Consider the following 19,814-nt stretch of genomic DNA (forward strand, 5'->3'; position numbering starts at 1 on the left):
CATATGACATGCAGCCTCATAATAATAATAATAATCCTTGCATTTGATATAGCACTTTTCACATCTTCTAGACGTCCCAAAGCGCTTCACAGAATACACTGTAAAGTGAATTGACTGTATATTTTGTGGGCGAACGCGGCAGCCAATTGCGCACAGCAATGTTCCACAAACAGTCGTGGATTGAAAATGACCAATTTATTATTGTTTTTTGTTTTGGAGGGATTATTATTAGGTGTGTGGAGTAAGGAAACTTTCCCAAGGTTTCGCCCTCTGCCTGGAATTGAACTCAGGTCTCTTCACTTGCAAATCGAGTGCTCTAACCACTGAGCTCCAGGAATGGTGGTCCTTTTGGGATACATAGAAACAGGAGTAGGCTATTCAGCCCCTCTAGCCTGTTTCACCATTTTATAAGATCCATGGCTGATCTGTACCTCAAGTCCAGTTACCTGCCTTGCTCCACATCCCTTAATACCCTGATCTAACAAATATCTATCTGCCTCTGTCTTGAAAATGTGAATGGATCCAGCATCCACAGCCTTCTGGGGGAGAGAGTTCCTGATTTCTACTACCCTTTGGGTGAAAAACTGCCTCCTAATTTTACTCCTAAATGTACTAGCTCTAATTTTAAGATTATGTCCCTTTGTTTTGGATCCGCGCACCAGAGGAAATTGTTTCTCTGGCGAACTACAAATGAATTCATAAGTATTCATAACAGATGAGGTAGTTTATTTGCAACTTCTAAGGAGGAAAATGTTCACCTTTTTAAATGAAACTTTCATACACATTAAAAAAACAGATCGCAATGGGACCCTGAAAACTTATATCCAAGGAAAACAAACACGCTAAAAACACCGACTGTTAAATTAACATTACTTTGTAGTAGTTACTGTGAACAAATATGAAAATTACAGGTTTCTAGACCAAAATGAAACAACTTTTGGTATGAAGCTGTTGGGTACCAAAGCTGAGGCAATTTATTTACCTTTAATAGAGTTAATTATTAACTTTATTATTATTAATTATTATTATTATTATTATTATAATTATTATAATTATTATTATTAGAGTTTATTAGAGTTAATAATCAATAATTAAGTTCAATTTAAATAATCTGAATTCATAGTCTTGAAGTTCCACCAAGTTCTAATACACCAAAGTTTTCACAATCTGCTTTCTAGTTAAGTTTGATATTTGTACAGGAAAGGGCTATTGTTCTTCTATTTGTTACACCATACATTACTTTCAAGAGAGATCCAGACATCAATCTAAAAAGGAATAATGTTCAGGGGTTTGGGGAAAAGGCAGGTATAGTGGGACTGAATGGGTTGATCTTTCAAAGAGCCAGCATCAACATGAAGGGCTGATTGACCTTCTTCTATACAGTAAATTGATGTGGTTCTAGACAGGATGACTCTAGTATCATGAATCTTGCTGGTGCACAAGTCTCCCTGTAACACGGGCATCCTATGGATCTGCATTTTTGCACCTGAACATCAATTATTCAATGTGGATTCCAAGATAAAAATGACAGCAGCAGAAATTCCAATCATTAAAAAACATTGCCTTTGAGGCATAATTTTGAAGCATTTGCATATTTTATCCTTCACATTTACAGAATTCCCATCAAAATTAATATAGAAGCGATTCTTCTGCTTCTGATAAGTTGATGGCTGCAGTATATTGGTAATAGTTGTTACTGCAGATTTTTTTTACACCCACACACTCTTGCATAGTCAGTCAATCATTTCCTCTCTAGGGGGTCATCAGCAATCAAGAGCATTCTACTGTTACTAGATTTGTTTTGCAAAGCTACTTTTACTAACACAGTTCTAATCACTACAGAAACTAGAAACTGCTGTTTAATGTTTTAGCGTAACTGTAGGAGCAAAGTTACACTGTTTAATGTAAATACATTTTGATTATAATATCAGAATGTGGCCTGGTTACTGCCTTGCTCAACGTAAGCCGAGTACAATGATTAGCTTATAAGCACTACTGTCTCAGCTGACATCAAAGTGAATTAAATAGAAAAAGTCCACTGTTAATTATGTACGATATTCTGATACAAGAATAGAGGCTTTCTTCAGTTTCTAAGTGAACAGTTAATTTTACAATATGCTGTACACTGAACCCGAAATCAACTGACTATTTTAAAAAAAGAACAGCTTTTTAACACAAACTCTATAATAAAACAAACATGGGGAAACAAATCAGAAGCTAGGAAACATTAATCCACAACTCCCTAATTAATTATTCTCAAACTTTAATCAACCAATGATTTAGTTTCAATTATAGGTCAAAGTCTTCACTTAATTATCTTAATTCCAAACGATTTTTAAAAAATTAGGTCTGTAATATTTGCTCTCATCAAAGCAAAGATTGTCAACTATAGAGATTGAAACCAGCAGCAGTGATAGGGTCCCATACAAATTCCAATAGAAATTTACATTTATATAGCACCTTTTATGTTGGCAGGACATATCCCCAAAACCCTCTACAAAAGCAGGAAGAGTCACAGAACGCTTCCAAGACAGTCCCTGAAGCACACAACTTGTCATCCAGCTCTGCTACTGACCCATTACCCAGAGCCGAGTCTCAGTGAAACCCCTTTAATTCAGCAATACTCTAAATCCTACTTCCACTCAGACCCATTCCTCCTCGGACCCACTCTGAGTTGGCTTAAGTCAAAAACATTGCTGTGTATATAAAATAATGTCCAGCAGTCAAAAGTAGGGGCTCAATGATACCTGAAGATGGTTTAGAGAACATTATCAAACTCAGCTGTCAAGCTGTTGAAAGTTAAGATAACCAAAGATAATGGCCAAATTCTTTCACACTTCTACTTTGATAAGTGCTTTGAGGCCCCAAGGAATTTCAATGGTTCATTACGATCAAAGATCTTTGTTGAGGTATAGGCAGACCTCCGAAATAGTTTAACTGGTGGTTACTGCACAGTGAAGAAAAAGTACCTTTTTGACCATTTGTTGGTAACACCTTTCATTTCTCTATTGTGTTAGTATTTTCCCTTACCATTTTTAAAATCTATATTATATAGATTTTTATTTAAAATTGAAAAAGGAACAAATGGAATGAAATTGTTAATATATTTCTGTCCTTGATTTGTGAAGATTGAAGAGCAATTCCCAGTGTTTTATTAGGGTTAGGGCCTGGGTTAGTCTGAGCTTCATCATTTGTACCTACTTAAAACAGCACATGTTGAACAATAGGTTCAAATGGAGCAAAACTGGCAGTAAGCAAGAAAGAGGCTATTGAGGATATTCAATAGAGATAAGCCAGGCAATCGGAAATTTGTGGTAGACGCTATTGCCATTATTTCCTTATGGCAGAACCCAAACATGCAGCAGAAAGTTTTAAGTCCCGATAGGAAAAGATCCTTCAAAAGATCTTGCAGCTTAATTTTAATGGAGTACTAAAATTCCTTCAAAGCCCTTGAAACCCAATTCCAGCTCAGCAAGAGCAACAATTTTTCTTCACCTGCAGACAGAAAAAAACAATGGAATCCAATGCATGCAATGTGGACTAATATCACCAACCACTCACGGCAATAAAACACTTCTCCCTTCACACAGACGTAAACCAGACTACAAGTATTCTAGGAATACTTTTTTATTTCTATATGCCCCAAACCACAAAGCAGCCTTGAGTGAACTCTGATTGATATGGTATGGGAATCTATTTATTAATCAGTGCACAATTTCAACCAGCAATAGATTTTGAAAGGGTGCAAATTAAACTCATTGCACTTTCACACACTTGCAGAAATGAAACCCTCAAGACTCGGTTGAGTGCTGAAGGATCTGCGGCACTAAGTACAGCATCTTCCACATCTGACTATGCCAAACCCAACCTTCCTATGTGAAGTCAAGATTACACCAAACATTCAAACACATAACCTCCTGAACTTGTTCATAAAAATCTTCCTGAATCTGAAGGTGACAAAACTCATGGATTTCTTCCTTGCTGCATGTTTAAAGCATGTCCCATTGTAATGGCACAGGTTGACCCGAACCACCATTTGGTGATAGCATTTTGGTGAACTCTTCTTTCCTAAGAGAATCATGTACTCAATAAGGTTAAACCAGGAGAATTTCTTCAATACAGATGTAAGTCAGTTGGTCAGTTTCAAGCCCCACGTCAAAACCAGAGGCTCCAATATATGAAGAATACTGCATTGTCATTGCCATCTTTCACTGAATACATTAAATCAAGATTCTGCCTTTCTACTTGGACAGATATCAAAATAAGATAATTCTCCCATGCCTTAGCCAACAACCTCTCAGATTCTCCTCATGGCTGTTTGTGGGACATGCTGCAGACAAATGGCCATTACCTTTGTCTACAAAAACAACCTACAAAACATAACTTGACAGAAATTATTCATGAGGTATTTCAACATGGTGTGGCACTACAAAAATGCAAAGTGACAGATGGTTTATAAAGACACCGATGGGCCTCACTTGAATATTATGTGCAGTTTTGGTGGACATACGACACAGCAGATATTTCCTGTTATTAAAATAGGTTACAGTGGTAGGAAACAAATTAGTGGTATATTGGATTAAGTACCTCAGTAGCAAAGAGAGATTGCAGAAACAGGAATATTCTAGATGGCGGAAGTGATGCTCTTACAGAAGTTTTCCAGATACTAAAAAATGTAAATACGATGGATGCCAAGAATGTGTTTGATGTAGTCAAGAAGTCCATAATCTTGAGCTCAGAATGGGGTTTCAAGGAAGGAAGGTGAACCATTTAGATTTATACACTATCATTATAATACAATCGTAGTTATAATAGTACAATAGTAGTTTTACAATAGTACTTTAAGTAGGGAATGGTGAATATGTGTAACAGATTGCCTAAGGGGAAGTATGGGCTATTAGTTTGGGCAGTTTCAAGAAGAAATAACGTAGATATATGATATGAGATATCAAGCAATAGTATTTTTTTTAAATGGGATGGCCAGTCGAACTTTAATTGTACTTTTATGTACTCCTTTGTACTACTAAGAGACTTTATAGTCTCACCTTTTGAAAGCATCTGACTTCTCTGTGGAAATAATCACATTTCATTCACATTGTTAATATCATCCCAGTCTTTTCCCTTTTAGCTCTGTAATTGGTCAGAAGCAAACTATAAACCCTGGGCAGTTGGGCTGTGTGAAACAGTAAGATTTAGTTTAAATAACACTGAGAGATTTTGAAACGTTAGAACATAAATCAGAAATAAAATTTCATTTTATTTATAAACTGGTTTGCACTATGTTAAAAATGGTCTTTTCTCATCCAAACACAATCTTCATAGGACATCAAAACCTTTTTAGAAAGCTACTCATACAACCAGAGTCCAAATTGAGTAGCTTCGCTGTAGATTTTTAAGAGTAAACGCTTGTTACACACACTGTATAATTGAGTGCATTTTAATATTCATAACTAGTAGATAAACATCAACAAACACCAACCAAGAAGAAAGTCCTGTTCTGTGATTTATTTGATATGCTGCAACTTTTGTGGATGCCTACCGGAATTCCTAGTGCTTTGAGAATATTCATCTTGCACATTGGGCATGTGCGATGATCTAGCAGCCATGGATCCACGCACGTCTTATGGAATAGATGCCTGCAGCATGTAAAATAAAAAAATTCAGTCAACCATCACATTATAATTTAAAGTATCTGGAGCAAGTTGAAAATAAAGGTAATTGGGTTCAAAGGCTGTAGACTGGAGGCAATTACATCTGTGGTCAAAAAAATTGTAACTGAGAAGCGAGTTTAGGATAATCAACATTGCAATCCGATTTTCCATCTAATTTTGCCTCATTAACCATATATTTTTGACATTGGCACAATGAGATTTTCTACCTGACTACAATTTAACTAGTATGTCCATCAATGACCACATCTGGTTTAAACTTCTAAATCTAAACCAGAAGGCACAAATTTGTATATCTGTAAAGTGTATTATATGGTGTATAGATGTCTTATTGTTGAAATATGGCAACACCGTGTGATCAATAGGCTTCTTTTATTTATACATTAGATAACAAATAAGAGGGCATGTATCAGATTAATGAACCGCTGTATTTTTGTTTAGCCAATATGTCAGTTTATATGTTTAAAATTACAATGCTAAATGTAAGAAATTGGAATCCAGTTTTCTTCAGTTTATTGTTAGATTTTGGATGAAATTTCAGTAAACTCCTGAACGTTAGTTCCAGCGTAACGACAAGATCTTAAGGTATTCTAAAATATTTCTTTGATAATACTACTTCATCAGCTATCGACTTTCTAGAATTTTTTCTATGATTCCTAAAGTTCTTCTGGTTTACAGTATTCTGCTCAGGGGATTATTGTTTTTATTTAATTATTCTCTGTAATTAATTACATGTCTGAGCTGGTAGCACTCTTGTCTAAGTTGGAAGGTTGTGGGTTCAAATTCTAACACATTGACACAAGTGAATACCTCTGGGTTTAAGCACATTGATATCATCAGTTCTGCACATAAGGTATTATTTAATTGCACTGCCAAGGCTTTGCAATTCGATGAACGAAAGACTATTGCACTAAATATGCATTAGTTAATAGTAGTCTATTTCTCAGGTTAATCATAAAATAAGTTCTGTTACTTACATAGTATACCTAATATTTTGCAATACTGTACTCATCTTCTTTATCTGCCTTTAATGTGATGGTGGCTGGAGGGGAACAGAAACAAGCTTCTACTGTAAGTATGTAAGTTACATTTTTAGGCATTTTAAATACTACCCATGGTGAAACTATAAATCAATGATAAATGCACGGACCTTTAAGAGCTGCCATGAAGTAATAAATTCAACAATCATTGCTAGTAAATGGACACAAACATATGTGGAATGAGAAACAAAATCTGATCCATCAAGTCATCGTTTTTCAGAAAGCTATAATTGATCATATTATGAACTCCACCCCAATTATTTAATCTGCACACAGCCAGCCCACTCCCTTCCCATCTTGAGTGGGATCTTGAGCTAAAACGGCATTCACAAAGTAGGAACTGACATCGATGATAATTCAGAATTTAGCAGAACGAGAGGACATGGGTGTAAGGTTGCAAACAGCAATTATAGACGGACACCAGGAAGTATTTCTTTACCCAGGGGGTAATTAACAATTGGAACAGGTACCAGGGTGACTGAAGCTTACTGTTGTGATGGGAGAATGGTAGGGTCTGGAAGAATAAGATTAAAAGTACCAAAGAGCATTCATCATCAAAACTTCTCTTGCGAAACATTAATTAATGTATAAATGCAATATTGTACATAATTTTAAGATGACACAATAACAGGAAGTAATGTTGAATTTCAAGAAAGGTAGAAATGATTATCAATGATATTGACTCTGTTTCTCCCCACCTGCTCAATACATCAAATCCTCCCCATTCCCCATCTCTGCATCCAATCCCCCTCATTACCCTAAACCTCTGATCCCCAATAACCTGTGAACACTCTATATCTTACTAAATGGGCGCTTTATCAATATCAAAACCTGATTAGAGAGAGACATGCTTTCCTTCATCTGCAACATTGCCTATCACCAGTACTACTACAACGGATATCAAGCACTCTGGGACGTCGCACAGTGTGGAGGGCGCTACATAAACGCATGTTGTTGTAGTTGCTATGGTTGTTACTTCCACGTAACATGCTTGGCCATACATCTAGTCAATCGTCTGTGGCTGTCTCAGTAAACTGTGGGTAAACAGGTCCACGGTATCCCAGAGCACCGCTTAGACAAGAGACTCTAAACTCTGAGATGCTACCCTACGTGAGGGTTTTATATAAAGGCAAGTTTTTGAAGATGACAGACCAGCCTGGCTCATCGGGAGGACTTGGGAGAGGCAGATCAGTTACTGGGCGTAGGGATTCTTCCACTCAGATCCTTTCAACCTGGAAAGCACGTCTCTAATGTTAGTTCTAGCTGGACAAGCAGTGCAAAGCTTGCCCAATAGTGCTTTCAAAACAAACTATGTGGTCTTAGCTGATTAAACTCCAACAGTAATCAATGCATACTTTGAAATTCCCAAATTGTATGGAATTAGGTAAGCAGAGCGAGGCCTTCCAGGGAGAGAGAGAACACATTTCTTTCCAAATATGGAAATTGTCATGTGTAGATGGCACATATGGAACATTGTCTGGTTTGGATACTCTTAAGCATGATGATGGGTTTTGCATGCATCAAGACACCTGGCTGAATGGTAAAGTATAGAAGTAAGCAATAAAATCACAATTTGGGTTTTCTTTTGTCATAAGTACCATGGAATAATCCTGCAACAGGACTGGGGTAAAATTGCAGAAATGGTTCTTGAAGCAATTCAGCAACAGAATCACAGTATAAGGTTAGTGGCTATGATCCTGTTGCTATTTGGAGAGGTGCAGCACATTCCAAATTTAGATTCTCAAGCCTTTTACTGCTAATGATTCTCCCTGTGGACCAGAAATTTTCAAAGCTTTCGATATCTTTGTGACAACATTTCATCTGTGATTGAATGTTTTTTCTGCATCCCACTGTATTAATCTTCACTAATATCAAACAAATCACACCTCAAAATTACAGGACTTTAATTCCCAGATGTAAAAACAGAGAGAACGGTATAGATGCAGGTCTTAAACTGCCAATCAGCTTTACACATGGGTGGTAATGACGAGCAATTAATCATAACAAGATTGCAACACAAAACTGAATCATGATTCTACCACTCTTGTTACCACAGTTCCAGCCAAAAATATAGCTGGCAAATAAAAGAGCGACTATTTTCCAACATCAAAGAGACATCAAGATACCCAGCACAGTTTCACAAATTGGCTCTAAATTATGTATCACTTTATGTGGGAAAATAACATCCTTGGAATAGTATATTGCAATGTGTCTGTATTAGGTTTTTGCATCAATATTTCTAAAATAAAGACAGTCAGCCTTTTTATGGATTGACACAGCCAGCAGTTTAGGGCAATCTCTGCAAAATCACAGAGCTACAAAACCAGAATGGGGACTGCAGTCTGTTGAGCTATTCTGGTCAAGTCGTGGTCTAGCAATCATTGATCTGCTACCATATATATTCCAACAAAAGTATCGCAAAACAAATAGATCATCAGTAAACTTAATTTCTACCAGCTATTGAGAGGGCACTTGTTCCGGTCAGATCCATATTGTAAGATGTTTGTGGTACCAGTAAATATAGCTTAGTTGTACAAGTACATAACTTTCCTCTCACCCTGGCTAATGTGATTAGTAACAGGAAGGATAAACTCAGGCTTTCTGTTCTATATTGCGCTACCACCGGAACAGAGAATAATCCTTAACAGTATCAAAATTCACGCAGATCAAATTGCCAGTTTTGAAATGTTACTATTTTTATTCTATGCAGAGTAGCATTTAGCAATGACCATAATTTGTATTCACTGCAAATAAAATCTATTAAACGATGGAACTAAGAAGAAAATGCTAAAAATCAAAGGAATCTTGGACAGTATGAACAAAACAACTGCCAATATTACTCCTGTGCCACCCCCCCACCCCCAATTTAAAAATTCTATTAGGTTGTCAAACCTACAAGATAATGGAGAAGTATTTTCAGCAAACCCGAAAATTTGAGAAGATTAACACTACTACAAAAGGCAAGAAAATTAGAGCGAAATGCTAAGTAATCTATAATTAAAAATCAATAATACACACATTTAGACTGCACAAATATTTAATTTATGTCATGAAAACTCTTAGATTTGAAACATAAGTAAAAGTTGAAGCTAATCAATCAGGTTCTGCTTAAAATTAAATGCAAATGTTTGCAGGGCAACTGCACACTCCATGGCCATTTTTGTTGATCAGCTAGCTGGTTGTCTGACACGATATGTGGAAACATATCACTGTGTTTAAGAGTATCCAAACCAGACAGTTCCACATATGAAGGCCACATACGTATGGAAATTTCCCCATGTGTGGAATAGAATGTGCCCTCTCTTCCCAGAGGGAAGGAATTACCTAATTATGGAAAGTATTAGGCATAGGTTGGCGAGAACTGAGGCTTGGGGATCCCAGGGTGTGCACAAGGGTACTGCTGGGGCTCAACCAGCTAAAACTGTAGAGCTTGCCATAAAGTCATGACTCCTCTGTGGAAGATTTCCAAAATGCATAGTTGAAGCAATGCAATCTTCGAAGCGTACTGTTACTAGCTCAATTTCACACATCACAGCTGCAAATGAGTCCAACCAAAAAAATGTCCAAACTCATCTCTATGCCAAGGTAAGTACACAGTAGTTTAGAAGTTCGAATAAACATTGAATCACAAGAGTTTTAACAAGTAAATCCTAAAGAAAAGCAATCGTAATATACTCATTAAAGAAAAATTACTTACATCATGACTGAAATTCAGATTGACAGATTATTCACGTGATTACAACATAATATCATTTACAATTTGTATTAATTATTTTGCATTGAACTCTCACCATGGAAACGCAAATAAATTCAAGTTCATTTGTGCGATTAGATTACACACTTTATCCAGTTTTCTGCATTCTTTAAACAGATGCTAAATAACTAAATAAATAACTGGAGAACGTAGTCCTTTTAAGAAGATTAAAGTCAGCGGGATTATGGCACCATTCATGTAATTTGCACTGTATGAAACATATCTTACCAAAGCTTTAACTAATCAATTATTTCCTAGAAGCAGAAATTATGATAACTATAGTTATACATACAACAATGCAATTACCTAAATCATTTAATTGAAAGAAGAAAAATTATTTAGAAGGATCTGGAATTTTTTTATCATTTAAAGAAAACTGACCTTACACAACACAGGGTACAACTGTAAAGTGAATACGGTGGGGCATTATGGTCAGGGAGTTCATATGAAGAAATAGGTGTCAAATCAACAAAACAAAATTATAAACAGTGGAGCCCTGCTACAACATGAAGTTGGGGTGTATAAAATTTCAACCAGTGCTTGTGATTGCTGGATCTGGATTCACTAAGCGAGCAAAGTTCCAGAAATGGTCTGGAACATATATGGATCTCAGCTCAGAGGTTAAGTAGAATAAAAAATGACTAAAGATATATTATCTGTCATATCAATTATTGTACTTCAAGTGACTCAATGTGTGATAGAGTTTTAAAGTTTTAATGTGAAAAACGTTATTATTCAACTGCGCGGTCTATACAGTTGTTTTTCTGAAAATTTGGTTGAGGGAAGAATATGGGCCAAGACAACAACAATTTGTGTTCATTTAGTCATCATCAATTTTGGGAGAACGTCCCAAAGTACTTTACAAAGATGGAGTCGGGGCCTGGTTTAGGAGGGAGATGGTGGGGGTTGGGGTCAGGTAACTGAAGGCACAGTCAAAAGCATAATTTGACAGGTTAACAAGTAACAGTTTTGAACAGGTTTTGAAAGCAGCAAGCAGCTGGAATTTCAAAAGAGAGTTCCAAAGTGCGGAGGCAGAGTATCTGAAAGCTTACCTGCCAACGGGGGAACAGAGTGGGAGGGGGGGAAGGGGGATATGAAAGCAGAAGGAATGGCTGGAGGAGAAGAGTGTAGGAACTCACGGAGTACGGTGGAGCAAAGCCTTGGGGGCATTTTACGGTGGGGAGACCGTAATCACACAATAAGTTGATCTGCTGTGCAATAGGATACCTGTGGGGTTCGATGAGGATGAAGATGATGGCTTGCAGAGCCTGGTGTGAAAAACAATGGGGACTGTGGCGTTCTGAATGATGTGAACCTTGGGGGAGTTGGGGAGCCAACAATGGAAAAGCTAACAGTTACCCATTGATGGTGGGGAACATTGGGTGGGGGACATGAAGCAGGATTAGCTGAGTGGAAGGAGTCGCTGGACCTGAAGGAGAGCAGGAGGTCCCATATAGGTCTCACCTACAAGGCCATTCACGGCCTTGCTCCCTCCTACCTCTCCGACCTACTATCCCCCTACCTACCTGCCCGTACCCACCGTTCCTCTGGCTCCGGTCTGCTCTACATCCCCAGCCCCAACCGCCCTACCATTGGTGGCCGGGCCTTCAGCCTCTCAGCCCCGAGGCTCTGGAACTCCATCCTCCAGTGCCTTCGCCTTGCTTCCTCCCTTTCCTCCTTCAAGGCCGGTCTCAAGACCTTTCTCTTTGACCGTGCCTTCAGCTCCCCTCTCGACTCTCTACCCCCTCCTCGCTCCCTCCCTTCCCTCCCCTCACCCTGACCATTTCCCCCCTGCTCGGGTCCTGACCCAACTCTCCAGCGCCTTGGGACGTCCTCCCAACGTGAAAGGCGCTCTATAAATGGAATCTTGTTGTTGTTGTCCCAGAAGTAGAGTGAGGCGAGACCTCGGATAGATTTCAAAGTGAGGATGAGGATCTCAAATTCGATACCCTGAGGGTTGGGGAGCCAGTAGAACTGAGCGAGGATGGGAATGGATACTCTTGGATCCTGGGTGTGGGAAAGGACATCGGCTATAGAGCTCCAGATGGTCTTTAGCTGCGTAGGGAGCTGGGGAAATTGGAGAGCAAGGTATTGGAATAACCAAGCCTGATGAAGGCATGAATGAGGTCTTGGCAGCTCGGGAGAAGGGATAGTGAAGGAGATGGGGGAACCTAACAAGATATCACTCCTTCAATGCTACAAGAGAATGTCTGCCCAGATCATGAGCTCAAGACTTGGCGCAGGCCTCAAATCATAAGCTTCTGAGATAACTTCAAAAAAGTGCTATGAGATGCAACACTGAATGCCTCGGAGCAGTTCAAACAGCACTTACAAATCTTTTTACCTGTTGCATGAGAGATGAAAGCAAATCATATATAAGAACCTTTTTGTTGGTGAAATGACACCAGGAAGAAAGCTAGTAGCAAAAAAATAAGCAACTTTATATTCAAGGAGGTATATTTATAGCTGTGGGAAGGACAAATCACTTCGGTGCTGTCCCAGCATCATGTCATTAATATCTTAAAAGGACAGTAATCTTCCTACTGTCAACCTGGGCATAGTCTTAATGTACTGTTGTTGCTGAATCAAGAGGAATTTATCACTTTAACAATTACATAAAAAGCTTACTTGGGATGATCTTGGAACAGATGTATCCCATACATAGCTATTATAGAATGAGTATGTACAATTGGTAGTTGGGGTCCATAAATCTCCCTACAAGGCTTTGTAGCCAGGCGCCATCACCTGTTATTGCTTCCGGATCATGATGACACCATCACTGTGGATTAGGTCAGGGGGCTCCATCAGCGTGCACTGTGCTTAAAATTGTGACGTCACTTTATAAAACATGGTTTTGAACCACTATATTACTCTTTGAAGTACGAAACCTCTGAAGCAAGTAAAGGAGCTGGAACTCTGTAGCCCATGTCCTTTCCCACACCAGGATCTGAGACTATCCACTCCCATCCTCGCTCAATTCTACTGGCTACCCAACCCTCAGGGTATCGAATTTGAGATCCTCATCCTCACTTTGAAATCTATCCAAGGTCTCGCCTTACTCTACTTCTGGGACCTCCTGCTACTTTTCATTTCTGTGCATATTTTGGATTTTTTGTAAAGGACAATGTTGGGGTCCAATCTTAGAAATGATAAGCCATAACAGGGTTCCACTACTTTTGTTCTGCATTAGACTGATCATGCACTACATTTTTATTGGGTACACATTATATAGTATTCAAATGCAATAAGAATCCCTGAACATGGTATTTGAAGGCGAAAGTTTGATACAGCCGCATATCTAACCTGTCTAAATTTCCTTGGGCTTTTCGGACTTTATAAGCTAAGCCTAATTAAAAAAAAAGCTAAGAAATAGATGTTGAGATGCTCTGTATCCAGTATTAATGCAAAAAGTATTAAAGTGTATGTATATATATTAAAAAAAAGTATATACCACAAGCACCATGTGGAGAAAAGGCATAAATAATCAAAAATGTTTTCCGATGGCAGCTTACCTGCATGGCAAAATTCGCACTACGTCATTTGGCTTGTAACCTTCAATACAAACAGCACAATTATCAAAGTCTGATTCAGTTTCCTGGAGGTAAAACAAACGTGGAAAGATTAAAAGAATATTCTCCTTCTTTACACTCTAACGAGACAATGCAGTACCTAGTAGACTACCCTTTGTGAACTGTTTAAAATTTTGTTGGGACTAGAGTTGATGAAGCGTGTGTCAGACCATAGGAAATCTATGCAATTGCTCTTTACAATACATTTACTGGGACAGTTTGTACTCTCAGTAACCATCAGATCAATTTTGTGAGGCCCTAATTCTTATTGTAATTTCTGCTGTACATGCTGTACCTGATCATAAAGTGGGTAAGACTAAGTACCAATTAGTCAACTGATAAATATCTTTTATGCCTTTTCCAGTGATCATGAAAGAAACAAGTATGTTCTTATAGCCATCACGACTTTTGAGTCTTGGCTTTGAACAGCCATAACAATTCTAATAATAATCCATATAATACCTTTCACGTCTGGAGGCCATCTCAAAGCGCTTCACGCTATAAAGTGTAATGATACTGCTGTTAATTTGTGGACCGCAGTGTCCTACAAACAATCATGAAGTGAGTGACTAATTTTATCTGGGGGATTGTTGGCCAGCACATTGGGAGAAACATCTCCTGAAAAGGCAGGCAGGACCTCCAATGTAACATCTCATCCAAAGGACACCATCTCCAACAATGCAGTACACCTTCAGTGCTGGAGAGTCGGCCTGGACTACACAAGTTCAATGTCCCGACATAACCACTCCATGGGACGTAGGAGCAGGAGTAGGCCATTCGGCCCCTCGAGCCTGCCCCGCAATTTAATAAGATCATGATTGATCTTCCAACCTAATTCCATTTACCCGCCTTATCCCCATATCCCTTAATCCCTCTATTCTTTAGAAATCTATCAACCTCTGTCTTGAATATGCTCAAGGACTGAGCATCCACAGCTTTCCTGGGTAGAGAATTCCACAAATTCACTACCCTCTGAGTGAAGAAATGTTTCCTCAACTCAGTTTGAAAAGGCTGTCCCTTAATCTTGAGACTATGACCTCCTAGTTTTAGATTCTCCAACCAGGGGAAACGGTCTCACAGCATCTACCCTGTCAAGACCCTTAAGAATCTTATAGGTTTCTATAAGATCACCTCTAATTCTCCTATATTCCAGAGAATATAGGCCTAGTTTACTCAACCTATCCTCATAGGTCAACCCCCTCACCCAGGAACTAACCTAGTGAATCTACGCTGTATCCCCTCTAAGGCGAGTTTGTCCTTTCTTAAATAAGGAGACCAAAACTGCACACAATATTCTAGGTTTGGTCTCACCAAGACCTTATACAACTGCAGCAAGACTTCCCTACTCTTGTACTCTTAACTCTTTTGCAACGAACGCCAACATAGCATTAGCCTTCCTAGTTGCTTGCTGTACCTGCAAACTAACTTTTTGTGACTGGTGAACAAGGACACCCAAATCCCTCTGAACACTAACACTAGCTCATCTCTACCCCTCTAGAAAATAATCCGCTTTTCTATTTTTACTACCTAGGTGACTAACTTCACACTTCTCCACGTTATACTCCATCTGCCACCTTCTTGCCCACTCACCTAACCTGTCTATTTCCCTTGCATTCTTCGTGTGTCATCCTCACAGCTTATCCCACCTATCTTCGTATCGTCTGCAAATTTAGATATGTTAAGTTCTATTTCCTCATCTAAATCATTGATATAGACTGTAGATAATTGAGGCCCAAGCACTGATCCTTGTGGCACTCCACCAGTCACATCCTGCCAATCTGAGAAGGACCCGTTTATCTCTACTCTCTGTTTTAGAGAGTAGGCAAGAGTAGACTCTGAGATTGCTACCTACTGAGCCAGGCTTTACTGGCCAGAATTACAACATATTCTGGTGGCAATTGGTATGGCAGTACATTTTATTTTGGAAAAAACATCCATATTGATTGATAGAGCAGATGTTATAAAATATAATATTAATCCTTGCATATGATATAGCGCCTTATCATGTCTTTGAGACATCTCAAAGCACTTCACAGAATATAACGAAAAGTAAATTGACTGAAAAGTTTGTGGGCGAAACCCGGCAGCCAATTGCGCACAGCAGTGTCCCTCAGTTGTGGATTGAGTGACTCAATTTTTTTTAAAAAAAGGAATTATTTCGCCCAGAAAAACGATCCACCAATCGACTAACAACCAGGTTCCTACTTACTTCTAGGTAAACAGAGGCGTGTGGAGTAAGGAAACTTGCTCAACGTTTTGCCCTACCGGGAATCAAACCCAGGTCGCTCTAACCACTGAGCTACAGGACTCCGTGTTATACTCTGTGCAATCGAATATCTGCTCTCTATACTTCCAATATTCATGGAAACAAAATGGAATGTATAAAATCTGTAGACAAAAACATTTCATATTTAAATTGCCTGTAACCAGAAGATTTCTGGGCAGTGGAGGCAGGAAGAGAGAACCACATCCAGCGAAACAGAGTTTCAGAGTTTCCACATGAACCTGCAGTGGAAAATCCAGCACAGAACATAAAGGAGCTCGGGTAGGGAGAGTCACCAGTGTTAAATTACTCAACTCTGCTAAAATGTAGGAAATGTTCACTCTTTGGTCCGATTTTTCATAATTATATTTCCTAATTCAACATATGAAATGAATATCAAAACAAATTTTCCCTCTTCTAACTAGCCTCTAGAAGTCGTTCCATTGCATTTTAAATCGTGTAAAATTACTAAATGCAAAGGAAATATTAGGAATTGACCTAACCAGAGAGGAAACCACTCCCTACTTTATAGTTGACTTTATTAATCTGACTGATACTTAAGAGCCAGACAAAATAAGTGATCTGATCTACATGACAATTTCAACTTGATTCAGCAATATTTTTGTTCCAAAATGAAATTCTCATGCAATAAAATTATATTTCAAAAAGATGGTAAACAAATCAAAAATATGTATAAATCCAGCAGCTGCAAAAGGATATCCAGTAATTAAATAATTCATAAACTACAGCCGCTCCCATATGTTTCCATTATCACAGTTCGTGTGTGGGTGTTAAAACAAGAGCTCACGGCCCAAGTATTTGGGAGAATTTCATTTATATGAACTCTTTTGAAATGCGCTAAATAAATGCAATTTGTATTACTGTTGTTATGTGCAGACCACACATTTTAGCAAAACAGAAAAGGATACAAAATCTGGAAAATGTTTACCTTATCACCTTTTTTGATTGTTCTGACTTGAAGTTTGCTGATGGCTTTTTTAGCAGCATCCCCAAGCCGGCGCTAGAAAACAACATTTAAAGAATAAGTAATCTTACTGTACTGTAATTAGAGAAACAGTCATTATATTTTGTAGCCTGTACAAATAGGAATTATATTTATACAGAATTACTGGGAGTTAGGATGGGTAGAAATGTATAATGAACTACATATCTTAGTGGTACATTGGATACTTTCATTCTCTCAAATTTGCTTCTTAGAATATCTGTTTCATCGGGAAAAAAAAGATAAGATTTTGGCGAGGGACGAAAGAGGGTTTACAAATGGGTGTTCGTCACTGACAAACTGCTTATAAACACGTCTATTTACTCATCTATGCAGGTATTAATTAAAGGTGGAATACATATTTTATATGAAAAAAATTCAGCACCAATAAATGCTGTTCATAATGGCCATTTTGATATGTTGCCAGATTTGGTGCTCTTCTTACACTTTTCAGAATTTTCATAAACAGGATTTGTATCATAAACTGTTTGATTACTATGATATGAATTACCAGATGGTAATAATCCTTCCATTCAACATAGTGCCTTTCACATCTGGAGACGTCTCAAAGTGGTTCGTTCACAGGATTCACTGTAAAGTGCAGGGATTGTGTATTTTATTAGCGAATATTAACCTTTTTCTCACATCTCAGAAAAAGCAATTGCAGTAGAATGTAAGTGTTATAAATACTCTTTTGATCATCTTGTTTAAAAAATATAAATAAAACTATAGGCCATTTTTAGCAACTATTTATGTTTTATTTATGATTCCACCACCATTATTTATTATGTATTAAATGTATCATCAATTGAATGGCTATCAATAGCATCATAAATACCACATTAAAGAGACTATTTGATCGTCAGATTGTTTAAGAATCTTCATGTACAGACTCCTTTTAATTTAAGTTAATTCAATGACTAATGTGGCCACTGACTCCTTCACAACTGCTGCTACTAAACATATGGTTAGTGTTATACTTGTATTCCAGATTAGCAGAGAAATAGCCATTTCATATCTTGTCATCGGTTTGTCACTCTCCTCTCATGACATGAAAACGTAGAATGTTACTGGACAGAAACGGGCCTTTCGGGCCCATCACACATTTATCTATATTAACCATATTAAGTCTAAATCCACTCCTATACCCTTTAATATTCTTCACTGTCAAATTTATGTCTTAAATTAATCTATGGTTTCTGCTTTTACAATACTTTCTGGATGAGAATTCCACATTTCTATCACTGAATGTAAAGCATTTTTAAAAAAAACTTTCTGCAATTCATTTTGTGACTATCTTGAATTTGTGATCTCTTGCTACTGACTTGCCAACCGCTGGAAATAATCTATTACTATTTACCCCTTCATAATCTTCCAAGACGTATCATCAGTGCACCCCTTAACTTTCTCAGATCTCAACTCTTTAGCTGAAACCTGGTAACATCCCTATGCTGCATCTTTTCTATTACTTTTATACTCTTCCTACAACGTGCTTGACTGATCATTGAGCTGAATGTGTAAACTGTGTTATTCTTTTTTAAAAAAACTTATTTTATAGTTTTAAACACAAACTCTTAAATTTTATATAAATTGCCAAGTTCATTTAATAAATCCAGTGGAAAAATTCCAAAACACTCAGCCATCTGCCATTAATCTCAGATTTCATATCCTCCCTTCGTTGCCAGAGTGTTTCAACACACTAATCACTCGACAGACTATAAATCCTATTCAGCATCGGTTATACAGTACAGTACTATCATAATCCTAAAAAATATATTTTTCAGTCAAGGGACAGACCAAATATTAAAGGGAGCTCACTTTTTAAATCAAAAGGCAATATCAGGACTATTTATTGTGTAATGGGAATGGTGGATAAATGGAAATTTGTTATAAATGCAAGTTTTATTGTCATCTTAGAAGATGTTGGAAGTATCCTAGTAGCACAGCCAATCTGATAATTTGATAATATAAAATTTCATATGTACAGCGCCTTTCACATTGGGAGGGCGTCCCAAGGTGCTGGACAGTCAGGGATTTGGGCCCGAGCTGCGGGGGTGGTGGTGGGGTGGGGGATCAGGAAGGGTGGAGTGCAGGGATGATGTCCGAAGGCTCGGTCGAAGAGGATAACGTGCAAACGTAATGTCATTCAAAAGCATTTCAGATACGTGGCCAGATAACATTATTCACTTCCTTTTCTCTTCAAATTTAAGCAACTTTTCTCATCATTTTTGAATTATTGACTTAAAATGCAATTTTGGTTTGTTTTTGAGCTAATTCTTGCATTTGATCTAGCACCTTATCATATTGTTGAAACATCTTAAAATGATTTCATTGTAGTACTAAGTGTAGCGACTGTATTTGTCGGTGAACAATAGCAGCCAAATTTCACATAGCGCCACAGAATCTTTTATATCCACCTGAACAGGCAGGCACTTTAACATCTCATTTGAAAGACAGCATTTCTGACAATGTAGCACATTCCCAGTTTTGCATTTGAGTGGTTGGCCTGCCCTGCA

General features: G+C 37.9%; 1 protein-coding gene across 2 annotated transcripts in view; it reads right to left on the minus strand.

Annotated features, from left to right (window-relative positions):
* The window catches only part of rnf150a (ring finger protein 150a), an 81,636-nt gene that overhangs the window by 19,549 nt on the left and 42,273 nt on the right, over nucleotides 1-19,814 (minus strand). For both annotated transcript variants that reach the window (XM_007897650.2, XM_042339198.1), the window contains exons 4-6: nucleotides 17,245-17,316; nucleotides 13,976-14,058; nucleotides 5,540-5,636 (exon numbers count right to left, since the gene is read on the minus strand). In XM_007897650.2, the coding sequence (XP_007895841.1) occupies nucleotides 5,540-5,636; nucleotides 13,976-14,058; nucleotides 17,245-17,316 (252 nt within the window). The remainder of the gene's footprint in view (nucleotides 1-5,539; nucleotides 5,637-13,975; nucleotides 14,059-17,244; nucleotides 17,317-19,814) is intronic.

Source organism: Callorhinchus milii, unplaced genomic scaffold, assembly GCF_018977255.1.
Source record: "Callorhinchus milii isolate IMCB2004 unplaced genomic scaffold, IMCB_Cmil_1.0 Scaffold1, whole genome shotgun sequence".
NCBI classification, from domain to species: domain Eukaryota; kingdom Metazoa; phylum Chordata; class Chondrichthyes; order Chimaeriformes; family Callorhinchidae; genus Callorhinchus; species Callorhinchus milii.